We start from the raw sequence: 27,450 nt of genomic DNA on the forward strand, positions 1-27,450 counted from the left end.
ACTGCCGTATTTTCGTTCATGACGTACACTCTCATCAAGCACGCATCGGTTATAATAAATTGTGTTCTATAAAATTCCGGTATTTGGACACTTTGCACTGGTGTAATTGAAAAAAATTAAAACGATTTGCGCTTTCGGATTCCACCGATTTACACTAGGTAGTTGGCGGGAGTTTGTAATTTGCACCAAATTAAAGATATGTAATTTGCACCACCCTCTGCAGGTAATCGAAAAAATAATTTGTAATTTGCACCAAAATGATTATTTATTTGTTTGATTATCGAATATTCGATTTTGAAACATTCGATTATTCCTCGATATCCTCGTTGACGTTTAGACTAGATAAACACGAATGACTATAATAATTTTTCGGGATTTTTCGCCTTATGTGGTAATATTAATTTGAATTATAAATTCAAGTTACTTTGGGCCAGTATAATAATGAATTGATTTCAAGAACTTCATTCATGGAATTATTAGTTTCATACAAATACAAAAAACGTTTAAGTATTAAAACAGCTATGAAGTGTAATAGCAACTAATATGTACCTATACATAAGTTTACTTTTTTTAATTATAAATTATTATTTATAATATTAGATATTCTATCTTCAATTAACCGCGAAACATAAAATGCTATCAAAACAATTAACAATCAACTTTTTTTTATACTTATAATTATATACGATTTTGTATAAACTTACAACAATATGTGTATAAGCTCAGCTATTTTATAAATAAAAACTAAGCTAAATTTATAATAGGATATAGAAACTTGTAAGTTGGTACTATCGTAATACTATAGAAAAAATAATAAATTTTAATTTTTGTGCAAATTACAATTCCTATTTTTTACTACCTGAAGATGGTGCAAATTACATATCCTTATTTCGGTGCAAATTACAAACGCATTTTAAAAAAATGGTGCAAATTACACATGTTGTATATATTTTGGGTTAATTTTAGTGCAAATTCACTACAGCCTAGTTGGTGACTGCCGACTAGAGTCACAGTTATCGGAATTCCTATAAATTCCTTAGTCCAGATTATGGTTTATGGGCGGCCCGTTTTCGGCCAAAATATACCTTTTGCTTTTCGGCCAACAGTTATACTTCCTTTTACAGCCACTGTCACTTTTCGGCCTGTACAGTTTTTTTTTAAAACCAACAATTATAACAACTGAACATATATATTATAACCTTTGTTAAATTAAAAATTAATTTTTGTTTGACAAATTTTACTATTTTTATAGTCTTCACTCTTCAATGTAAGTTTAATTTTACCACTCATATACTTAAAATATACATTATAATATTACCATTATATTTTGCTTATTACTGAAACCTATGTTTATATTAGTGGTGCAAATAGAAAAAAAATCGGGGGGGTTACATTATTACAATATATATATATACATAAGATAAGCACATAAGATATTATACTAGGTCTCCAAGAAATTTCGGAAAGGATTACTACCCCTTAATCCCCCCTGGTTGCGCCACTGGTTTATACTATACAATATCTATTATACTTTCCAATCTTTCCATAAAATAAATAATCTGTTAAATAAATTGAGTATACAATATTCTCCAAAATGGGTCACGATAAACATTGAGATAGTAATTAACAAAGCTGAAAGGCTAACACTGAAATAGTGGATTGTAGACTAGGTATATTCATTTTTATTCGACTAATATAATATATATATATATATTATAACATTTTATTGCCAATTATTTTATTTTATTAATTTCTTACACATGCACGCATTACTTATCAGTCATCATGTATGATATATCGTGTATCACATATACCAGATAATCTCCTCACCGGTCTCATTATTTAATAAAAAGTTCACAATTAAAAATTATATGGACTTGTATATAGTTTTGGCTAATTAAAAATTTTTTCATACTTTTTATATTTTTATACGGCCTTCGAACTTTTGAAGACTCCTGCTCTACGTGCTGCCAAGTTTTTAAACGATAAAACCGTACGATCTAATCAAAAGACAAAAAGTTCATATTTTTCGTTTAACACTGTACCTACGAACGTTATTTTCACTTATCTCATTGTTCCATATCAATATTATGTATATAGAGTATGAGAGTATGACTTTGTATGAGTATTATTAAAAGCTATATCCTATACGACATATCTACGTAAATATATAGAGACTATACAGCTTGGCGCAGTAAAAATTACCGTGTATTTCCTTTCAAATGTATGTATTAAAATCATAGTAATACCACAGAATAAGTTATTATGTATTTGATAGAACAAATATGATAAATTATGTAAGACATATTATATTTTCAAAAACGTTTATCTATAGTTTTGGAAATAATGAGTGTTGTTTGGTAAATGGTTCACACTGTATTTCTTTATAAATTTTTACTACAATGATTAGTGCTAAGATTTCGATGCGCTTAGCATTGTACGTTCAAATATCATTTGGGTAATTATAAGCAAAAAAAAATTAAATATTTAAATGTACTTAAATTTAAATTATTAAATCAGAAACTAATATGTACCATTATGGTATTATGTACATGCGTGTTTTGAATTTTTTCAGAGCATTAAAATCCCATCACTACATTAATGATTATGACGTTATAAATAAATAATTTTTTGACTTACACGCGCAAAGTTAATTTGGGATTTAATTTTACCGATTTCAAACAAAACATACGTGCATTATAATTTAAAGTTCGCCATTGTCGTCAAAACTAAAAAATGCAAGTTATCTATGCAACAGTTAAAAGGAACTGAGCCACGTCTAGGTCTAGCTCACAAACCATAAGTAAAAGTAAGTTTTGGTCGAGTCCCAAGTACAGTGTTATCTTTATTTTACTACCTATACACAGAATAAATAATTAATAATTATCGTGTACCGTATTATAACAGAATAATTAACTGATCAATTATAAATGATAACCCAGAGCATAAATAATAAATATGTAACGAATACCTAACATCGCGCGTAAGCACATCTGCACATCGAGCACCTAATAATAAAAAGACCCGTCACTAAAATCGGCAACAATTCTTTGTATGGATACAATATACCGTGGCTCCCCTGTTTAGGATTACTGTATCCGCCCTTTTAAAGGTCTATGGATATAACTAACGAAAAAAAGAAGACGATCGCGTGATTCGTCGACGAAGTGCTTACGTCAAAGTGCAAAAAATGTTTATTAACTCGTAAAACTAATTAAAAAAACAGACAAACACAAAATACAAATTATTAGCGAACGCGAGTTCAAAAACGCGGTTGGAGCCGTTGGAGGTAAGGGTAACCAACAGGAAGGCGTTTCGGCGTCGTGTCGGATCGATCGGAGCGTGTCGGTGCGGGCAACGTTGCGACTGCTGACCGGCGACCGGCTAGGGTGCAACATATATTTATACTCTATGTGCGGCGAGTGGCGACCATACGAGCATAGCGACCTGTGCACAAAAATACCGAGAGTGATGTTGCCAATGTTGCCAGTCGCCAGTCGCCACTCACCACTCACCCGTCGGGCACCTGCGGATCGATTCGTATTGAGCACGAGCCTGTACGGGAGGAGGGAAAAACGGTATCGTTGGTGGTACATCAAAGACCATATATAAAAATCTTAGCACTCGTATACACAACAATTCAGAAAACAAATACAATATAATACAACTCGCGTTATTGTCATTCGCGATTCGTGATTTAGCGGCGATAAACCCTGTATGACCAATGCACCACATTATTATGTAATAATATAATTTTATTTTGTTTTTTAAAAAGTAAAATAAATAAATAACTATTAAATTCTAAATAAACTCATTAACAGTTGTTTTTTTAATTTTAATACATACGACTCATGACACTGTGACTGATATTATGAGTTCGTCAAGAAAAGAAGATTTACATTCAAAACCTACTGGATCATCAGTATCAAAAAAACCTAAAGGCTGGTTACCAAAAAAAAAACCTTCTTCATCCAAATCGCATGATTTTCGCTGTCCATACACTTTACGCAAGACTGGACATTTTAAATATAATAATCAACTTTGGACTGTAGGTGATATTGCATCTATAAGTAAATCGGAGGAATCATCTCAAACCTATTATGCACAAATTATTGAGCTACATGAAAATGATTTATGTGAAAAACGAGCAATAATCTTCTGGTTGGCTACCTAAAGCTAACGTTGGAGTAACAGATGAATCAAAAAAAGTACATCATGACACTTTTAAACCTACTGAATTTGTACATATTTCTGTTGATAAGAGATTAGTACCTATGGAGTGCTTAACATTTGTTATGAATATTCCAAACTTGTTTGAGTATAGACAACATGTTGGTACCGATTACTTGGTTAATACATATATTGCCATCACATTCTGAAAGATATGAAGAATCTCGTCAGAATCTGACGGAGACAAAGCAAAAAGACCCAAATGTAGAATCACACGGCTACTTAACAAGTAAATAAAACTATAATAGTAATAAACTATTAATTGTTTATAATATATTATATATTTTAAACAAAATTATCATTTTTAAATGTATTTATTTTTAATATTTGTAAATAATATTATAATTTAAATCTTAGTAGATAGAATAATATTTTTTATGCCTCTAATATTAACAATACTAAAGGTACCCTTTTCAGGGTACTATTTCTTAGTGTTATAAACGCTTTTTGTTTCAAATGTAATTTAACACTATTGTTATATACATTTTCACAACAATATATTTTATTTTAAAACCTATTTTTTTTTTTAAACTTTAAGTATTTATTAAATGTTTTCTTAGTTGAGCTCAGTATTCATATGTGTATGAAATTAAATTAAATAAAAATAAATGTGTAGTATTATTGTTTATACCTCTGTTGTCTGCTGTTGAGAAATGTAATATATATAAATTTCTGTTACATAATAATATATCAGTCTCTTGTATAGATTTAACTTTCAAATTATTTTGATAAGTATACTTACTGTATACAAAAAAATATAATATTTTCATTTATTTTAACAATAGGTATTGTAAAGCATTATATTATATGTAGGTAATCAGGGCACTCACAAGGAGGGGGGAGCTGATGGACCTTGAGTACAGAGACCCGTTCAAATCTATTTGTAATTTATGAAATTAGCTGGACAAACATTTAATACAAGACCCTGAGATTGTATGTGGAAGCACTGTAGGTAATTATAAATACTATATATAGTTAAATAATAATACTAGTATGTGTATAATATTACGATAACAATTAAATGTAATAGTTCTAATCTGAAACTTATTGAATAATACAGTATTCAATATATATATATTATATAATATGATTATGAGTAAATATTAAAAATTTTCTCTTTGATCTTGTTAATCTTTTATTAGACAGAGTAATTTAATATTCTTTCTTAATTTGGCTAACTAATAGAACACCATGAATCATTAGTCTTCCCAGAATTGCTTAAATATTTTAAGATGTGCTGTATTCGGATTTTTCTTTTGCTTTATATAATGTTGTTTTTTAATAATTTATAAATAAACAAATTTAATTATTCATGTACATAAATTTCAAGTATTAACTATTGAATTCTTTTTTTATTAATTTGGTAAAAAACATAATACAATGTATATTTTAATATGTGTTTATAATGTTTATTATCTGTAGAATACTTAAATACTAGTTGTTTTTAAACACAGTTAGCACCATACTAAAAAAAATATAAACCTAAAACATTAATTTAATATTTAATAACCACATAATGTTTTATTTTTAATTTTAGAGATTCCATTAACGAAGATGGTATTGAGAGTTTTAAGACGTTTTAATTTAGAACTTTTTTTTTATGCATGTTTATGGACATTATTTTTTTAAGTTATTTTAAGTAAATATTTTTAGATTTTTAAGGATAATAATTTTTGAGACCAATCAAAAATCAAATAATTGGTTTTTGTATAACCAATCATTTATTTACATATTCTTAGTTTTTAATATCTTTTTCAGATGATCATGATATGGCTGTACTCCAATTGACACCTTTTTTATACTCTCTGGTCAATATTGTTTTTAAAAACAAAAAAGTAATAAGACCATCCAAAATAGGACAGTCAAATGCTTTTACAGTGAATATTTCTGTAAATATCAAAAATTAATTTTTGCAAATATATTCCCTAATATTCCCATTGTTTCAATTCCAAAAAATATTATACAATCTTTGTTATCAATTGTTGATGTACAGCATCCAATATTTTCTATAAAACTTTATTTTTTAAAGTCAACTGGAATTGAAGTCTATTGACAATAAAATCTATAATATTTTCTGTAAATTAAGATTAATTCTTGGTGATAACATATGAGAGTTCTCTATTTTAAGATTTGAGAGTTTTTTTTTGCAAATCATCATTGTCGATTTTGTAAAACTCATAAAAATGAATGTCACCAACAATCTATACAAAAAGATAGCAACTTGAGATCCTATCAATTATATAGTTGATATTATATATAATGATGTATCTATTACTGGTAATGAAAAATCATGTAATTGGCCATTAGACATCAGATGTAGCCCAACATTAATTACAGGTTCAAGTTTATAACAATATAGATGTTTGAAAATATCAGCTTCTGAAAGGTTATGGTTTACAAAATACCTTGGATTGATTATAGGAGAGTTGGTTCCAGAAGAATCTCAATTTTGGAATTTATAAGTACATTTAAATTTTATTAATATTATTTTTTGAGAAGAGATGCAAAATCAAGATGTAACATTATTGCAATCACTTATTTCTGAACACCATGTAATTATACATACTGTTATTCCTAAACACTTTGAAACCAAAACCACCATATTATGATACATTATCCATACATTATAAAAAACGCTGGTCTATCTTTTGTTTGGTCTACGCATTTTAAATCTAATCATAAAGAACTAAAATAAACAACATATTCTATAACGTAGAAAAATACCTTAACATTAGCACATAAATAGCAACTATAATTTGCTTATAGACTTTTTAATACCCAATAAATTGTATAATACAATTAAAACAAACATAGGACCAGTTGTAATAATAAGACTATTGTATTGAATTTATGTAAAGAAAAATATTATAATTTTGTTGCCATGTTTCGGTTTAATAAAATCTATTCTTGAAAAAGATTTTATGTCAAATGTTCCATATTTTGTATGTAAACAATATAAGACATTGTATTTTTATAAACATTACCTAGCATTAATGTATTTGTAACATCAAATCTTGTATGTATTGCACTAGCCACTAAGCAATTTAGAAAATATGAATCCAACTCATCATAATCATAATGGTTTAACATTTATTTCATTTAAAATTATATGCATTACGGATCCTAATATATTTTTTCAATTATTATTATCTTTAAAATTGTAGTTATTATTATTTTTTTTTTTAAATAATATTTATTTATTATTTATATCATTATTTTTAAAGAACTTTATTTTTATAAAATTAATATCTTAACAGTTTTAAATTTACATTCTTATTAAATTTGGATAATATTAAATTCAATTGTTTTAATGTATACTTTCTATAATTCATAAGAATTACATTCTTTCATAGTTTCATACATATTTATTTTAGTGTACTAACTATAATATGTATATATGTTATATGTATCATGTACTGGTACTAAATATTATTTTTTATAAATATAAAATAAATTAATTAAAATATAATAAATTATTTTAATAGTGTATTAGCAATAGCAAATAACTACTTTTTATGTGTAATACATGATTCTATTTATTATACCTACTTTTAATTGTGTGTCTTCTTGTACAATTCTTAGGTCCTTTCTTTAAACTTGTTTCAACAAAGTATACAAATTAATTAAAAAACATAAAGTGTGTATAAATTTAAATTATTACATTTGAGTACATGTTAATTGAAATTATGTATTACTATGTTAGCTATTTAAAATAAAGTAGTAGTAAATATTTTTAACTTTACCTATTGATTGTTATTAAACAACTATTGTGAACAGCAGTGCTCGAATACGTGTTGGTGGGGGGGGGGGTACGCAGGGGGACGGAGTTCCCCTTCAAAATTGTATTTATTTAAGTGCACTCCTTCTTGTATTTTTAATTTGCACAGGAGGACGGCACGTCCCTCATATAAATCATTATTGAAAAACTTGTAAAACTTTTATATACTTTCTACTAATTATACTATAAAGTATGTATTAACAATTTGAACAAAATATGTAATAAATTGTAAATTTCATAATGAAAAAAATCGAAAGATATAAGTTAATTATTATAATAAAGGGTTATAGCTGCTAATAATATATATACTTATATACCTACCCTATATACTTGAGCCTTATGTTGTATCATGGAATATGGATACAGAAAGGCAGAAGATGTGCTGATGAAGATAACTGTCCTAAGCGACAAAATAACGAAGAGAGCCATTCATATTATGTAGAGCCATGGAATATATTAAAAATTTAAATAATAATAGTTTGTACTTCAATAAAAAAAAAGTATATCTGTTTTTAATTAATAATAATTATTTATTGTTGTGGTGTACATTTTGTACGTTTTTTTGATTATTGTCGATAATACAATTTGAGGGGCGTGGAAGAGATTTCCCCCCCCGGGTTAGGTTGATTTCAATCATTGAGTGGAACTGTGGAACACTATTATTTTTTTACGTCTATGAGTTCCTTTTCTTTTATATTTCCAATTCGAGCACTGAACAATAATTACCTACTCAATTTTAGTTATAAAAAATTCGCAATTTTATACTAAGAATAATAAAAGAATTATATTAAAATATGATTAAAAAAAGCTTTATGAAGCTTTAGCTATTATGGATACTTCCGTATTATCTCGACTACCAAAATATTTCTAAGACTACCTATTATGATCACTCGTGTTATCTTGACTACCGCAATTTATTAAATAACTAGCGGCTCATGAAACTCGCTTTGGGTGAAACTCGGTGTAAGTGAAACTCCTAGGACGGATGGAAGAGCTTGAAAGTGGAAAGTTTTCAAAAAATGAAGAATTTACGGTAATAAGTCTGTGGTGATAGTACCGTCGATTGCATTAGTCATTATTATATAATTTATTTAATAATATTAATAATTAAAAATATAAAAAATAACATGAGTTATCAGTCATTATCATTCGGTGTTAAAGTTTGTCTCGAGGCTTGGCCAGTTACTATTTCAATGTATAAAAAATAAATAAGAACGAAAAATGGTAATTGGTTTCTAGCTATCAATCCTCAACCGGTATAATACCGTTTTTTTTTAATTTAAACCCATTTAAAAAACAATATCATTTAAGTATTAACACGGGAAGTACCTTGTTATGATAGAAAAAATTAACTAACTTTTTCTAGCATATTTATCAACACAATTTACTTTTTTTGTGATTTTATTTTGGTAATTGGCAACAGTTTGAGAGTGGTTGGTAGACGGACGCTATGTAGCGGGGATGTGCGAGCGAATGTTTAGCAATCCATCTAAGAGGGGGGGGAAGGAAACAGTATCGTTGGCGTATATCAAAGAACATATATAAAAATCATAACAGTTGTAAGCACAACAAAAAATACAATATAATATAATAGTGGTGTAAACGCTGTATCACCAGTTCACAATATCACATTATTATTATTTGTATTGATGTTTAAAAAGTTTTACTAGTTTTTAAAAAAAGTAAAATAAATAAATAATAATCAAATTCTAAGTAGACTCAATAAAAGTTGTTGTTTTAATTTTAATACAAACTTCATTGACACTGTTGACTGATATTATGAGTTCGTCAAGAAAAGAAGATTTACCTTCAAAACCTACTGGATCATCTGCAGTATCAAAAATAACTGAAGGCTGGTTAGCAAAAAAAAATCATTCTTCATCCAAATTGTATAATTTTCGATGTCCATACACTTTACGCAAGACTGAACAATTTAAATATAATAATCAACTTTGGACTGTAGGTGATATTGTATCTTTACATGAGTCAAAATCATCTAAAATCTTTTATGCGCAAATTATTGAATTACATGAAAATGATTTGTGTGAAAATCGAGCAAAAATCTTCTGGTTGGTACCTAAAGCTAACATTGGAGTAACAGATGAATCAAAAAAAGTACATCATGACACTTTTAAACCTACTGAATTTGTACATATTTCTATTGACGAGAGATTTATATCCATGGATTGCTTAACATTTGTTATGAATGTTCCAAACTTATTTGAGTATAGACAACATGTTGGTACCGATTACTTAGTCAATACATATATTGCACCACATTCTGAAAAATATGGAGAATCCTCGTCAGAATCTGATGGAAACAAAGGAAAAAGACCAAAATGTAGAATCACACAGCTTTCAGCTACTTAAAAAGTAAATAAAATAACTATTAATTGTTTATAATATATTATATATTGTAAGTAAAATTATAATTTTTAAATTATTTATTTTTAATATTTGTAAGTAATATTATAATTTTAATCTTAGTAGATAGGATAAAATGTTTTAGGCCTCTAATATTAACGATACTAAAGGTACCCTTTTCAGAGTACTATTTCATAGTGTTATAAAAGCTTTTTTTATTTCACATTTAATTCGACACTATAATTGTATACATTTTCATAACAATATGTTTTATAATTTATTAAAAGTTAACTGATTACAACCTATTTTTAATATTTGGTACCTTTATGTATTTAGTAAATGTTTTCTCGGTTAGCTCAGTATTTTCTGATTTATCTATATGAAATTAAATTAAATAAATAAATGTGTAATATTATTGTTTATTCTTCTGTTGTGTACTGTATAGAAATGTAATAAATATACATTTTTGTTACGTTATGATATGTCAGATCTTACTTTCAAATTATTTTAATAAGTACCTATACTTATTATACATAAAAAATATAATATTTTTGATTTATTTTAGCAATAGTTATTGTAAAGAATAATATAATATATAATTGTAATTATAAATACTTTATTTAGTATGATAATATTATAATACTAGTGTGTGTATAATATTATGATAACAATTAAATATAATAATTCTAATCTGAATCTTGTTTATTAATACACTATTCATTATATATATTTTTATGATTAGATATAAGAAATTTTCTCTTTGGTCTTTTTAATCTTTTATTAGAAAGAGTAATTTAATATACTTCCTTAATTTGGCTAACTAGTAGAAAAACCAAGAATCATTAGTCTTCCCGAAGCTGCTTAAATATTTTAAGGTGTTTTGTATTTAGACTTTTCTTTTGCTTTATATAATGTTGTTTTGTAATAACTTATGATTATAAAATTTAATTATTTATGTACATATATTTCAAGTGTCGAGTTATTATTTTATTAATTTGATAAAAAAACATAATACAATATATATCTTAATATGTGTTTATAATGTTAATTATCTGTAGAATACTTAAATACTAGTTGTTTTTAAATACAGTTTGCACCATACTATATATATATAAATCTAAAAGATTAATTTAATATTTAATAATAGTAATTAAACTTTTGTATAATTAAAATACAAATTAAATAACCACAGTAGGTTTTTTTTAATTTTAGAAATTCCATCAACGGAGATAGTATTGAGAGTTTTAAGATGTTTTAATGTAAAATTACTTTTTTTTAATTGCATGTTTATAGGCGTTATTTTTTTCATTTATTTTAAGTGAATATTTTTAGATTTGATAAAGACAATAATTTTTGAAACCAATCCAAAATCAAATAATTGGGTTTCGTATAATTGTATAACTATTTATTTAAACATTTTTAATTTTTAATCTTTTTCAGATGTTCATGATTTGGCTGTATTCTAATTGACACCTTTTTTATATTCTCCAGTCAATATTGTTTTGAAAAACTAAAAAGTAATGAAACCATCTAAAATACAATAGTCAAATGCTTTTATAATGAATATTCTTGTAAATATTAAAAATTAATTTTTGCAAATATATTCCCTAATAATTTGTAATTATGTAATAATTTTAATAAAAAATTTGTATATTAATATTTTATAGAATGCCCATTAACTGAAAATTGTACATAGACAAATGTGAACAAATTTCTAATGTATGATTCTACTTTAATGCCTAATATAATTTTAGTGGGTGATGTTGATAGGCAAGACCCTTCATACTATAATAAAGAACACTCAATATCAATTAGAAACAGCAGTAATGGTGGTAGATGTTAGTTTTAAGTTATGTCATGTTGTAAACTTGAACTATCCCCTCGAAGCTGAGCAATGTGGTATTTTATTGAGTAGTATTTTTATTTTTTGATACACCAAACCCTAAAAGGTTTTTATCTGTTCAAAGTCTCTGTAAGGATTTACAACCCTTAAAACCTAAAATTCATTAGATTTATTGCATTTTTAAAAGGTCTGCAAAATATTTAATTGTTTATTTTTGCAGTTCAAAGTTTAATTGTACTAACAATTTAATTATTGATATTGGTATTTATAACGATTATACGAAATAAAATATAGGAGTTAATCTGTAAAACTACTAACTGTCTTAGAAATTTTGGTACACTATTTACACTATTTTTTTTAAAAAACGTTTAAAACCCCATATTTCAATTCCTAATCATAATTTTCAACATGATAATATCCATGATTCTCATATTTTAATTTCCAATGGATATTGGTCAAAGTATTAATAATTGTTATTTAAGAACTTATCAACTAATTGTTCCATTTGTTACACCAAACAAACATCAATCAGATAATAATACTGTACTTGATATTATATATTTTGAATTGTACAGTGGTACATAAATGGTATATTAATGTTTCAATTCTAAGAAATATTCTACAAACTTTAATTGATGATGTACAATATTGACAATATTTTCTATAACGAAACAGAAAATTCATACTGAACTTTCTAAATTAAATAATTTAACTCACTAAATCATATTTATCTAGTTGTTCTTTTGAAAACTTATGATAATAACTTTTTTGGGAATCAAATTTTAGTTAAAGAGCTTATTGCAGAACTAAATTGATTGATTGAAGTTAACTGTAATTAAAGAGTGTATCAACATTAAAATCCATAATATTTTCTTTAAATTAGGATTAATTCTTGAGTTTTTAGCGATAATGTAGGAGTACTCGAATGATGTTTCGGTTTAATAAAATCCATCTTTATAACAGATTCATATGTACCATATTTTGTATGTAAATAATATAAAACATTGTATTTTTACAAACATTACCTACTATTTAATGTATTTGTAACATCAAATCTTGTATGTATTGCATTAAGCATTTTAGATAATATGAATCCAACTCATCATAATCATATATCTTAAAGTTTAACATTTATTACATTGAAATTTAAATTATAAAAATGTATAGCTTAACTTTGTTTATCTTATATTCTTATCCAATCTGGATAATATTTAATTCAATTTTTTTAATCTATACTTTCTATAATGCATAAGAATTACATTCTTTTATAGTTATATACATATTTATTTTAGTGTATTTATTAATTAACTATATGTATAAAACTATGAAAGAATATATATCATATACTTGTACTAAATATTACTCTTTTTTATAAAAACATTATAAATTAACTATAATATTATAATAGCAAATAAATAATTTTCATACATGAAACTTGATTGTTAATATTTTATTTATTATACCTACATATTTTTAATTGAATACCTGTTTATACCATTCTTAGGTCTTTTCTTTAAACCTGTTTCAACAAAGTATACAAATAAATTAAGAAACGTAATGTGTGTATGATTTTAAATAATTACATTTGAGTATATGTGAATTGAAATAATGTATTACTATGTTAGTATGTTAACTATTTAAAATAAAGTATTAGTAAATATTTTTAAATAAACAAATCAATTTTAATTTTTGGTTTCTACAACTATAAAAGTACCTATGTCAGATTAACAAATATTCACTAATTATCAAAATTAACTCGAAACTAGTTAGGTTAACTATTTATAACATTTTAGAAGTAATTATTTAATTAGTTTTCATAACAACTTTAAAACAATGTACCTACTAACTATAGCTCTTGGCTTATCCAAGATATAAAATTAATTGATTGTAACTTAGTAATATAGTCAAATTAAGCAACTATTTTTACGTGCTTATGTAATTGTATTGATATTGTGGACTTCTATAAATGTATATACTAAGCACTCATGTCTTATACTATTTAATTAATTAATTTTTAACTTATTTTTATAATCATAATATATATTGTAGATTTTATAGAAATATGACGTCAATTATCACTGATCATAATTTGTATTTTGTATTATTATTATTAATATTGTGTCCACAATATACTTTACGTAATGAAGTATTTATCTTAAACCATGTAGTTGTATATTGTAATTGATGCTCACTAGACATCCAAACACAGATATAGACAATCAGTAGCGGTGCGTAAATAAAATTTACGGGGAGACTTAACTTTTGTTTAACTATTAGCTATTTATATACATTTTTACTTAAAATATTAGTATTTTAGTCAATGCTGTAACTGATTAAATTTGTTAAATAATTCCGAAAATATTTATCTATATTTTTGATAGATGATTTATTTAACTTCATTATAAGTTATTAATTTAAACTACTGAAAAAATATAGATAAACTGCATTGTTTGTTGCGTTTATCACAGCCAAATTTACGAGTAAATTTTCCGTCTTTATATTCAATGGCTAAATATGGAGTAGGCTTTTTGTTTTTTAATTTACATTTTTCATTATAAGTAAATAAATGAAAATCTTTGTCCAATAACTCATCTAAAGGACAATGTTTTAATTCCATATTTTTAAATTTATTAAAAACGCGGTAAGCTTACGACGCACTTACAAATATACACACCGATTACGTACATACTAATGGGCAATGGAAAATATTACTAATGAGACTAGTCTCACAGACTCTATACAAAAAACATTATCGCTGTGATTCCCCCTCCGAACTTTTATATGCCATCTATAATATTAGACTGGAGACTGTTGATCGACTGTCTCATTCGTATTACGACCTCATTGCCCGTCGTAAATCATTATAGTTAATTCCAAGAATTGTGTATCTAGTGCAATTTTCTTAGAACGTATGCGTATAACGTATACACACACCACGACGGAGAGAATATTTATACACACACACACACACACACATATATATATAGTGAATATAGTTGACAAAAGTGATATTATTCCTACATGGATTACACAAATACCTATAAGAAAATATTTAAAAATAAATTAAAAATTACTTTTATTGCAATGTTATAATTATTGGGGAGACGCAGTCTCAAAGTCTCCCCTGACGCACCACTCCTGTAGACAATAATAAAAATAATGTATGCATCCTATTTATCCTAACAATATGCCTGTCGTTAAAGTTGATAATCGTCAGGCTCGGTAAATTGCGTCGCATAACTCGGCAACGTTGTACTAATTTATAGTGATCGTCCGCAATCGTGTTTCACCCGAATTGTTATTGTTATCGACGTGTGCATCGCGTATGAGAGTGGCATTCGTCCGCGACCCAGCCGGCACCCGCATAGAATTTCACTCACTGTCACACTAATAATCATTTACTCTAACACATAGATCCCGAGCGGCGAAAGAGAGATTATAAATTGCCTAAACGTTGCCCCTTAAATAACAATCGTGTCGAGGTCCTTATGTTTCGTACCTTACGTACGCGTTTTCCGGATTTTATTCATTATATACGCCTCAGTGAAACGCATTCGCGTCACCATATTATTTGCGCACACGTATATAGTGTTGTGCAGGCTGACAAAATGCCGGCGTATCTATTTTTATACTAACATTGTTATACGAGTACTAGCTGCAGCGTAGCTGTACCCCGAGGATAAAATATAAGATATTAAAATTTAAGATTCACATTAATTAGATAACTATACGTTATTCGCAGATTCCCGATATTAATTATAGGTGATAGTCAATAGACTAATAAAGTGTGTATTAAATTCAACAAAAAATTTTAAGATATTTTTAAAAATATATTACGTGCCTATATACTACTAATATAAGTATTTGGTGACAATTGTAATGTTTCTACAAAAAATAGACAAAAGAATATCGATTTTATCAAAAGTCACAAATATGTTTCATATATATTTTACTTTCCCACTGCTTTTTTCCCCCTGCTTTCCCCCTCCCACTAAGAACATAATATAATATTATATTTTTTGTTATATATTTTTGTGGAAAGTATGACTTAGTCCCCCTCCCCCAAGACTTCAAGACTTCCCATGAGTGCAAAGCATAAACATAATGTAACAATAACAATTGAATCAAAAACATTATAAAATAATTCAATAAAAAAATAAAATAGAATTATATATTTATTCAATTTTGATTTTCAAGCTGTTTATTTTAGCAGGTGAAAACGCATTTCTTTGCACCTGCTGTATATTATATTGCCAGGGGGTGCAAATGCACTGTCGTGCACATCCGTATTAACGTCACTTCTTCAAAGTGTACCAAGTACTAACTAGATCAATTTATTTTACCCAAAACAATCTTTTATGGAAAACTTTGAAGCAAGGCTTCTACACTAAAACAATACAGACAATTTTTTTTTAATAATCATAATTATCACAAAGTATATTACACTTTTAAACTTTTTGATCGGGCCAACATTTTCATACTATAGAAAAAAAAAACTAATACAAATTCTTCATTAGAAATCATTATTTTATACGTGAATATCTAAATTCACCTAATATATTTTAACTTTGAATGCTAATAAAAAATAATTATATAAATTGTATTTAATAACTTAACATAATGTGAAGAACCGTACATTGATTTTTTTTTTGACATTTTATTGAAATCAAAAATGTCAAATGACTAATCATTTCAGAAATAGTCAACAAATTTGTAACATGATTATAGTTTAGTAATAAATGGAGAATACAAACTATTTACGTAATTGAGAATTCATACATTTTTGTCATTGCTCATGACTTATTACCGGAGTTTGTCGAATGCGCCCCAGAGACAGGTATACGATTTGTTGCTACCTTTTCCGTGTTCCGATTTCGTCCTATTGTATAGTAGGTAAGCGTTAATGTGACATATAAATTTAATATTTTTGTCATATTATATGGTATGCATTTATATTTAAACACGAAATATTCTATTCAGCCTTTAAATGAACAATTCAGAAAATTTACTGATTGTTTAATTGATAATTATAATGATTCAAATTCACATTTCCCGCCATGCAGAAATGTTTGCTGAAATGAGCAGTAGTATGCAGTGTACTACAAAAGCTTGCAAAATTTAACTGTTTTTTCTACACATCGCATCCCAATATTCATAAATTTCTAAATATTTTAAAGCGATATCAAACAGATACATACATAAAAATAACGTCAAGTCATAATTCAATAACCTGTGAAACGCAGAGCAAAGTATTTGAAAAAACAGAAATGTATTGATAAACAAATAAACAACTTAAATAATAAAATTATAACCCCTTTAAAATACTTTAAAACTATTTCACTTAAAAACCCTTTTTTAAAATTACGTAGTATTCACTAACTAGAAATATATTATTTAAATTATTTATTCCTATGTATTTTGATTTATTTTTATTGGTTTTTGTGTTATTATTATTTATAAAATACTTATTAATTATGACTATTCGTTTTACAATATATCAATTTTAGAAGTACATACGAATGTATTCAATATAGTCATTACTAAAATAATATTAAAATATAGTGTAATTTAATGCTTATATATATCATACAATAGGACGCAATCGAAACATAAAATTGTAAGAAAAAATAATTTACCTATCCGACTTGTGGACAAAATCAACATACTAAAAAGCTATAAAAGGTTGAAACGGGACGCAATCGAATTACGCCCCTTATTACCAAACGAAGTTTAAAAAAAAAACAAAAGTTGTTTTAGATTTAGTCGTGCACATTTATGAAATATATTTTAATAGTATAAAGTATAAATAGTAATCAATTACAGTAAAAAATTGATATAAAGAAATGTAATATTTACCCTTTGTGACCACTTAAATGTGTAAAACTGAGTTTTCATCTTATGTATGGAAAAAACAAAATACTACATCACACTTGATGCCAAACCTGACATGAGAATTTAACTTTTAGTTTTAACAAAAAAAGCATATTATATAAGGTATACTACCGCAGCTATAAAAAAAATCAATTTCATTAATTTCATTAATATAATTAATATGTTAGTTTAATAGTACTCTTAGTGTATTATTTTAAGAACTTTCGGTTAATTCTAATAATATTTTTAAAATCAAATAAATATTATTATCATATGAAATAACTGCAATATTTCATTACAAATAATATACTTATATAAAACGTCGTATTAAAACTATTGCAGCAAAGTTGGAGTTCCACAAGAAAAAAAACATTGAAAACACTGGTTTAGCACATTATTTTCTGGCGACCGAGGTATTTTAAAAGTAGATGTCATAGTGATAAACGTGATATTACGTATATTATTTCAGTTGAGTCAGAAATGAGTGCGTTCGGATAATATTCTCAAGATACGCATCTACAATGTGTTTTGAAAAGATAAAATCAGAGTGCAATATTATGTTGAGTGAAATTCGGAATTATATACACAATAAAGATATATATCTGTTAATTTGCAGGGTGTGTACCTATTCGTGTGCCGTGTACGTCGTACATCTATACAAAAATCTAATGACATTTTCGGAATTCCAGCAACGAACAAATAAAAATAATAAACGATGTCAACAGTTACAGTCGCTTTTAAAATAGAGTTTACAACGAACACGGAATTTTAACGAAAACAATTTTGATTTTGAGTAAATAATATATATAACCATTAGGGTCTGGAAGTTCATGCACTAAAAACTATCAAAATATGCATGTAAATATTGCGCTAAATATGTATTTTTTTTTTTTATGTTAAGTTTTTTTCGTTTTTGGTAAAAATAATAATTAAAAAATAGGGGAAAATACGCACAATTTTAATATGATATAATATGTTAGAATTAAAATTTACAACTATCTAGGGATTTTAAATGTTTCGATAGGTTTTCAAATACAAACGAATGATAATTATCAGCCAGACCGAGTAACGACCTTTAATATCAGATTTTTATTTTATATTGGCAACGTTTTTATAAAGACATACTTTTCAACAAATACATTTTGAAATATACTCAAAGTCCGACAATAATAACACTAAAATGCAATTTTATTTTAAAGTATGCATACATTTTTAAAAAACCTTTAAATATACGAAAATATGTACAATAAAATTTCATTTTTGAACTCGTTAGATTGTGATTCAAATTTTTATCTCATCCAAAAACTTTTTGATGCACTCAGTAAAAGATGGAAATGCATAAGCTTTCGGGCCCTAATAATTATAGTACGATTCAAATTTTACTTATTTGCCAATAGCGATTGAAAGACGAATTATGCCATGTGGTGATGGATATCAGTGGCTCGGCGAAAGGATTTTCATGACAACTAGTGTTAAAATGCTCGTATAACGTTCACTTTATAATTTATATGTTGTTTTTCTTGGATATGTAATATTATCGAATAAATTTCAGTGATGATGTCTGTATGAATAATGAATCGACAGTTCTGCAGGTTATGATCACTGTCGATGTCACGTGCGATTTCGTTGCCGTGTGACCGTAAATATTATGGTCACGATATACATAAACAACATCTGCTCGCGCAGATCGTTCGTGGCGAATCTCGGGGCGCAAAATATTCACACCTGTCTGTGCGCGGTGGGTAGTGGGAGGGACCATTGCCGCAAACTATTCCTGCAGCGTGGTGCATAATATCTGAACGCGAGTTTAAAAATGCCGACAAATATAAACGAACGGTTCGATAATTGAAATCAGTGCTTCGAAATTTTCGTCAATACATTCGGATCCCCGATTAGGATGCATAAACACGGGTTAAGACCGAGTAAAACGATCACCCGCAGACAACATATTATACCAAAAGAAATGTGTATTTATACCGTCACGTTTTTCGAAGGAACCTTTGGGAAAACATTTTACACGTATTTGTACCAATACCGTATTATATGAAATAGGTATGCGATGGCCGTAATATATGTCGTAATAATAGTATGTAAAATTGTATTAATATTCACTTCAGAAACAAACTGTTGCATTCTCGTTTTTATCATCAGCGATATTATTATATTTTCAAAAATTAATAATTATTGTGTTCAGCAAAAAAAAAAAAAAAACGTAAATCTTTAGGCATCTCCTTACAGGTACCTGCTATCTCGCAGCGCATACCCGCTTAATAAGCTTAATAAAGGTGTGTATTGTAAAATGTTATATTATTTGGAAACGATAACCCTCCGGATAATGCAGACGAACCGGTTTAAAAAATATTTGGTTGTTTTAATATATATTATATTACCGTATTATATTATTCATATTATCTACTTCAACGATTTTTATTAATACTATTATCGACCCAAACCGTAATAATAAATCAATAATATTATTATACTGATTAAAATTCTTTACTTAAGTAGTTAAGTAAATAATATAGAAAAAAAAGTAACAAAATTATCTAAATAAATTTAAAGCTATATGTGTAAGATTTTTGTACGAGTCAACAGTGGTACAATGGGTCCGGTCTACTTTTCAAATATTATGAAAATTTTTATAGTAAAATTAATAATTTACTAATGATTTGTGTACCAGGAGCGGATCTAAAGGGGGTCCAAGGGGCCATGCCCATCCTGTAGACTTTGTTACTTAGGCAAATTTTAGGATGTCTGTTTTTGGCAGCTGATAAAATACGATATGCACATAATATTGCCCCCCCCCCTCTTGAGGGCCGTAAAGAGAAAAGTTCAGGCCCGTTAGGAAAATGCTAAGGAGCCACATCAGAGATTTGATATTATTTTATCATTTTATCATTTAAGTTAACATAACGTCAGCTTAAATTTGTAAATAAGCAAAAAAAATTTGTTCGTAAATATAATTAATTACGGTGCCTCTTTTTTCGGGTCCCTTAAAACGTTCAGGCCCGGGAAGAATCCTACCTTTCCTCCCCTATCGACAAGTTTGCCCCTTCCCGTAAATATATTCATGACAGACGCGGGAACTAGACTGGTTATAAGGTATAACCGATGCTTATTAATATATTTTTATAGATAAACTGGTATAATACAAATAAGTATATATATAATTACACATTACAATTTGTATTTTGATCATTCTAACTCGTAACTCGTTTATGAAGATCTGAACAATGTAATCAAAAAATATTATCGCACAACAATCATTATGATTCCGTATTTAAGTAATAAATAGATATAATTAATATTTTAATTTGAAAAAAATAGCTGCAGAATGATAAACTATAAAAATTATAATATTGGAGATACCTATCCTAATTAATGGCATAACATGTTTATAAAAAATTTAAAGTATTCGACTTCGAAGTGTTTAATTAAACAATTTCACCCGACAAAAGTGGATTCAAGGTTAAAAGTAAAACTAACTAATTATGTCTAAAAAAAATACTGTATAAATTCAATTTCAGTTGTATTATTTGGACAATTATTCTCCTTATAACAAAAATCGTTGTACAATGTATTATATGATTTATAGTAGCACTGATATGATGGGGTAGATAAATCGGTATTATTGTCCACCAAACAACGGGCCGCCATCCTTTCAATAATATGGTTTTAAAAATATTTGGTACGATCCACGTTATTATTATTATTATTATTCTGCGACGCAAAACCCACAAGAAGCGAAGCCATTGGTTAGTAGTAAAGAGCGGCGGACTCGCGAGCACTCGGAATTGTGTTCGACAATATAATATTACTGTTGAATGGTGAAAACCGCGACATTGTGTAAACGCCGCTTTTATGTTGGTCACGTAGGCCATTTCGCCGCCGCCTATATAACATAAGACCGGTTCATGTGTTGTGCACAGTGCACACAGTCTTTTTCACTGCAAACGACGGTCGTGTGATCGATTCGCGTACCCAAACATATAGGCATATACACAAAGCCAAGTTACTGTAACTTACTTTCGTTCACTATATTCTATAAAAACACTTTTCCCAAGACGACAATGAGTGGAACAGCCAAGTCAAAGCGAGGATACGGTCATCCTCATCACTTATTCAAGTTGCCAACGATGACCGACGCAGTCACCCACAAGGATTTGACCGATGATAAGTTGGAGACGACACAACCACCGGCCGCCCAAGAGGAACTCGGCAACGCATTGACTAGATACATTGTCAATAAATGCGAAAAATTGCGAGAAAATCCGGTTTACAAGTGAGCATATTATCTATATTAATAGAGTACACCGAGTATACAGTATGGTTGTAGATGTGAATGCAGTGTGAGCGATCTACAGCCAAGTCTATGGCAGCTATGGTTTTGAAATGTGTATATTTACAGCTGTATACCCTATATGCTATGCATTTCGAAGTCGATTTTTTAAATTTTGCATTATAAATAGTGGCCTACCCACCCGGAGATTTGTAGACTCGCGGAAAACGAATATTTTATTGTATTTCATTTTAATCTTACAGTATTTTATATTCAGTCAATACATCCCACCCATATTAATGTGTTAAACATATGTGTAGTTTTATTGACGTAATTTATGACAGAATGAATCGAATGGGCAATGTCATTTAATTTGTCTCGGACAACGCAGTGAATAGTAGTAATGTATAATATAACAATATTATAATCTATCGAAAACCTATTTAGTATTTACGAAATATTCAAGAGAGGCTAATTAGTAATAAATAAAATAATACAAATATGATGAAAAGATATAAAGATAAACTTGTTATAACTTATATTTATACCTATTATTGTACTTAGAAAAATATCTTTCTACACCCACTGAAATTATTGAGGTATATTTATACGTATGGATAATTATCTAAATTAAGTTTACTACATTTTGAGAACTCGATAAAGTATTAGCAATATCGATAAAAATTGCTGATAAAAAAACCCATTCAAAAAAATTTTAAACATAACATCGACAATGCACCGTCTTCACAAGCTCTTATCGATTTGTACCGAAAATACGTATGTCGTGTATAAAACTATCAGATGAATAGAAAATTAAACACAAAAAAGGCAAAAACAAAAATTTATATATCCATCGTCTTCGATATAAATGAAACACATTTTTATACAAAAATTATTTTTCTATTATTATTATTAAAAAAAAAGATTTTCCCATCGAATCCGAACCCTAGTTATATTTAAATTTAAATAATACCTGATTAATTTTATATGTTTTAATTAACAGTAATTTAGGAATATTAAAAAATATTAATTATGTAGATTGGTAAGTGAAAAGCATCTGATTATGTTCAGCTATTATATAAACAAAATAATCAAGTGCCAGTATTTATTATATACTTAGTTCCATATTCATTGAGGCCTCATCAAAAACATTTTCTAGGTTCTGAGGTTCCTAATATAAATATAATACCGTCAGTATACATAACAAAATATAGCTAATTTAAAATAATAATAACTGTTTTATAATTAATAAAATTAAGTAAAAATTGTTGTAAATAATAACTTTTCAATAATTGTAAAAATGTACACAAACCTTTTTCCTTTTCTAAACAAAGTTATAATAATATAGCACATTATAAATGTTTAACTCAACACTCGTTTAATTTTATTTGAAAATATTTATTTATAGGTATATTTTTTTACTGCAGTATGTAATGTATATATTTGAAAACATTACCAAGAAAGTGCATACTACTTTCAAAGTGATACTTTTATTTATAAATTTATAATTCCCTAACTTAAATGTCAATTAAAACAAAACTATAAAATATCTGAAAACTTAGTTTCTACAGTCCAAATTGTTGAAATGTATTTTACGATTTCTTCAATTCGTATTGATATAAAAGACAATTCGGTAAAAATTTAATTGCTTATTATAATAATATATTAAATTATAGCTTATAATAATATGTACACAGGAGAAAAACTTTTGATATGCATCTGCAGGTAGGCATAGGAATAGAAGCGTTTATTTTTTTTTTTTAAACTACAGCCTTCTTTATATTTTATTATCATTAATAATCCTAAATAATATGGATAAAATAAAACAGTTTAGTAATAAACGTAAATATAAGTTAATAAACGTCGTGCATTAAATTGTCTTGGGTATTTTTAGGTTAAACCTGTTAAACAAGTAGTATACTAATGTCTAATATTATTACACATTTACATATAGGCAATGGACAGTCGGAAACAAATAGCGTGAGAAAAATATAAATAAAAATACACAATGTCTATGATTGACAGAGTAAAGAATATATGATTATATATTTATATCATAATTAAATATGTATTATATTAATTGCGATTATATCACAATCAATAATTTATTATTAACATTTATACAAACCCTACCTATACCTATTGTGTATTGACTTTATAAATGTTGTGTATCACATTATAATAGTTGATATTCTCGAATTTGCTGTAATTTATTATAATAATGATTGTTTTTATTTTTCAGGATATTGTTCTTCGCTCAATCCGCACACATGATAATGGCGTTGGCTGTTGTCTTGGTCACCGTGTTGGTGTTTCCCAGCGAATCAAAGATGTCATCGAGGCAAGCCGAACGAATTAAACTTAGTAAATTGGTGAACATTGTGCATTTGGCAGCATTCAGCACGCACTTTGGCATACATATTTGGATGACATTCATTTCCGGTGAGTAAAATAGATCGAGTTGCAAGTATTATTGATAGTCATATAAGTACTCTCTATAAATACTATAGCAGTGATGACAGGGCTTGTTTATTTATTAATCTGTTTTTGTTTTCTCAGGAGTGTGCTTGTATTATAAATTATCTAGACATGCTTTTGGAGACGTCCAAAAGATATTGTTTCCCAAATATTATTCTACGAGCAGTCTACTAAACGCGATAACGCTTATTCAGTTTAGTAAGATATGCGTCGCTAATAATGTATGGGACATACACACGTTTTTACAGGTACACATAATTATTATAAATAATAATAATAATAATAATAATTATAGTAAATAGTAATACTTAAAAATACGTATACGCGCTTGTTGCTTGTGTAGGAGGTATCATTTATTGTAATAACAGTGGAAGCTTTAGGGGGCCTAGGTGGTTTTACCCCACACACATTCCAAAAAAATACAGAACAGGTACTTATGACCTATTTCAACGATAATACATTTTTGTACTTACAATAATTTAAATAATTAAATAATTAAATACTAATAAAATAAAAAAAAAATATAACAAAATTACAAATTTTTTTTCTAAATTCCAATGAATGTTTTTAGTTAGTTCGATGCTCTAAAACTTATTATTTTTATTTGTACATATATTTTTATGAATGTTACAATTAAGTAAATAAACAATATGATTAATGGCTAATGTGGTTATCTATATATAGCACTGATTTTGAAGCATTTGAATATATGTATTTTGATATGACAGCTGGTATATAATACTCATCATAAAAAATAACTGTGTGATATACCCATAGGAAAGGTGGACATTGGGCCATGCCCCCATTGCCTGTATCAACTTAATATAAAAATAAAGTGTTATTGTTAATTGTTGATTATGATGTTTTAGTATTTTAGGTTTACCACCCCCCCCCATTTTAAAATCCTGGCTACGATATGATAGTATACAATTATTGTCAATTATTATGAAAGATTTTATGAATATTTACGGGCCCTCGTTGTGATCAGAATTCATTAACAAAATTATATCATATTATATATATATTTTTGCAACTTAAACGTAGTTACGTGTTTAAATAAAATTGCATATTTTGTTTTTACATAATATTTTAAAGAACATTATGTGAAAAAATTAGTCAGTCGTTGAGTGGAGCGATAAACCAGCTAACCACAAATCACATTCCGAATATCACAGAAGTTTAGATGTTCAAAGTTTTCTAAATTAATTTTGAAAAAAAAATAACACTATTCGTATTTTGTGGTTCTAAACTCTATAGGAGTAATTTGAGTTACAAAATCAAATCAAATTGCTTATACAAAATTATCTACATAATATACCTAAAATGGACAATAATTAATTAATAGGTATTATATAATATGTATTAGGATTATATATTTTATGTTTATTAGTCAATACATATGTACCAAATAGGACGTACCTGTAAACTATAAATGGACAACCTTACAATGATACGATTGATACATATTATCTTCATATGGCATATGTTATACCTAGTATGTAGCACGAACTATAATGAAGACTTCTCGATAAACCGTCCTCTTCCCGAAGAATACTACCTTCCTCTCAGGAATATTAAAATCTTGTCCTTTTTATGTTTAACTTGAAATCAGATACCTATCCAAAAGATGACTCGATTCGTTGTATAATTTATTAGCTGATAAACGATTATAAGTTATAACAGTATGCTCAATGCATTATTTGTACCTATATATACCTAACTACAATAACCATGATTATAATATTTATATTAATAATAATGATATAGTGTTTTTTTCATTTTTTCTTGGACAGTTGTATGTAATGAGTTTATGTTTCCTGATGGAACTTGGCATTCGTCTATATGTGGTGCCGCCAATGTTGCGACTTATATCCGCTAAGACGGCCATAGAGAAGTCGGCGGGCATCGGCAATGAAGTGGGCCGCCAAGACCTGGGGCCGTTGGTCAACTGCCCCCATTACATGGCTATCCATCGGACTTTTCGAAAGGTGCATATGGTCATGGCGGTGTGTAATATTATCACTATGATGTGTAATGTATTTCATCTAGTGTATATCGCAACCTAAGTTACATCGCCATAACCACAACTACCTCAGAACGACCAGATATATTTCATATATTATTATTATTATTATTATTATATTGTATTAATAAAAGAAGATAGATTCATCAGTTATTTATTACATGCAGTGATGGCGCCAAACGTTTTTATGTGAATAATATTGTTCGACCGTTGTCGAAATCGCCATCACATAACACTCGCGCGTTTCCGGCGCCACCACTGAAACGTAATAATAATATACTTAATATTATATTTAGTTTATAATACTACAATCCTACTATGATTTTAAATAATAGCAATGTCACTGCCACTACTAAAAGTTACTACTACTTATAGTTTTACTATACTAGACTACTATAATTATTATTGTTATTACTCTTTTTACAAGAGTCGATGACGTACAAATTAGAATAATGTAAATGTTAATATTAATAAGTGCCAGTTTGATATTTTTAAACCAAATCGTTCGGACCTACTCGGATATTGTTTTTATAATATAAATTTTTAATTTTTATTCTTGTTCCTATATTTATTATATTGTTATT

General features: G+C 27.4%; 3 protein-coding genes across 3 annotated transcripts; all 3 read left to right on the forward strand.

Moving 5' to 3' along the window:
• The first annotated feature begins 3,851 nt into the window (after window positions 1–3,851).
• On the forward strand, window positions 3,852–4,174 carry LOC113559029. Its single transcript, XM_026964627.1, has one exon. The coding sequence runs from the start codon at window positions 3,872–3,874 to the stop codon at window positions 4,172–4,174; it is 303 nt and encodes a 100-aa protein (XP_026820428.1). The 5' UTR covers window positions 3,852–3,871.
• A 5,613-nt stretch (window positions 4,175–9,787) lies between these two features.
• Window positions 9,788–11,897, forward strand: LOC113557545. The gene is made up of 2 exons (XM_026963121.1): window positions 9,788–10,381; window positions 11,813–11,897. Exon 1 carries the CDS (start codon window positions 9,788–9,790, stop codon window positions 10,376–10,378), a length of 591 nt encoding a protein of 196 aa, XP_026818922.1. The 3' UTR covers window positions 10,379–10,381; window positions 11,813–11,897.
• A 10,259-nt stretch (window positions 11,898–22,156) lies between these two features.
• LOC113558886 (transmembrane protein 205-like) lies at window positions 22,157–26,939 on the forward strand. The gene is made up of 4 exons (XM_026964469.1): window positions 22,157–22,368; window positions 24,608–24,807; window positions 24,925–25,091; window positions 26,637–26,939. The coding sequence occupies exons 1-4, from the start codon at window positions 22,157–22,159 to the stop codon at window positions 26,907–26,909; spliced, it is 852 nt and encodes a 283-aa protein (XP_026820270.1). The 3' UTR covers window positions 26,910–26,939.
• Window positions 26,940–27,450: the final 511 nt, after the last annotated feature.

This window comes from Rhopalosiphum maidis, chromosome 3, assembly GCF_003676215.2.
Source record: "Rhopalosiphum maidis isolate BTI-1 chromosome 3, ASM367621v3, whole genome shotgun sequence".
Classification (NCBI taxonomy): domain Eukaryota; kingdom Metazoa; phylum Arthropoda; class Insecta; order Hemiptera; family Aphididae; genus Rhopalosiphum; species Rhopalosiphum maidis.

Bases quoted from the DNA above. Each gene is read 5' to 3' on its own strand.
- LOC113559029 (XM_026964627.1), top strand. From the start codon at position 3,872: ATGAGTTCGTCAAGAAAAGAAGATTTACATTCAAAACCTACTGGATCA.
- LOC113557545 (XM_026963121.1), top strand. From the start codon at position 9,788: ATGAGTTCGTCAAGAAAAGAAGATTTACCTTCAAAACCTACTGGATCA.
- LOC113558886 (XM_026964469.1), top strand. From the start codon at position 22,157: ATGAGTGGAACAGCCAAGTCAAAGCGAGGATACGGTCATCCTCATCAC. The intron at 22,369-24,607 runs GTGAGCATATTA...TTTATTTTTCAG, and splicing joins CGAGAAAATCCGGTTTACAA to GATATTGTTCTTCGCTCAAT. The intron at 24,808-24,924 runs GTGAGTAAAATA...TTGTTTTCTCAG, and splicing joins TTGGATGACATTCATTTCCG to GAGTGTGCTTGTATTATAAA.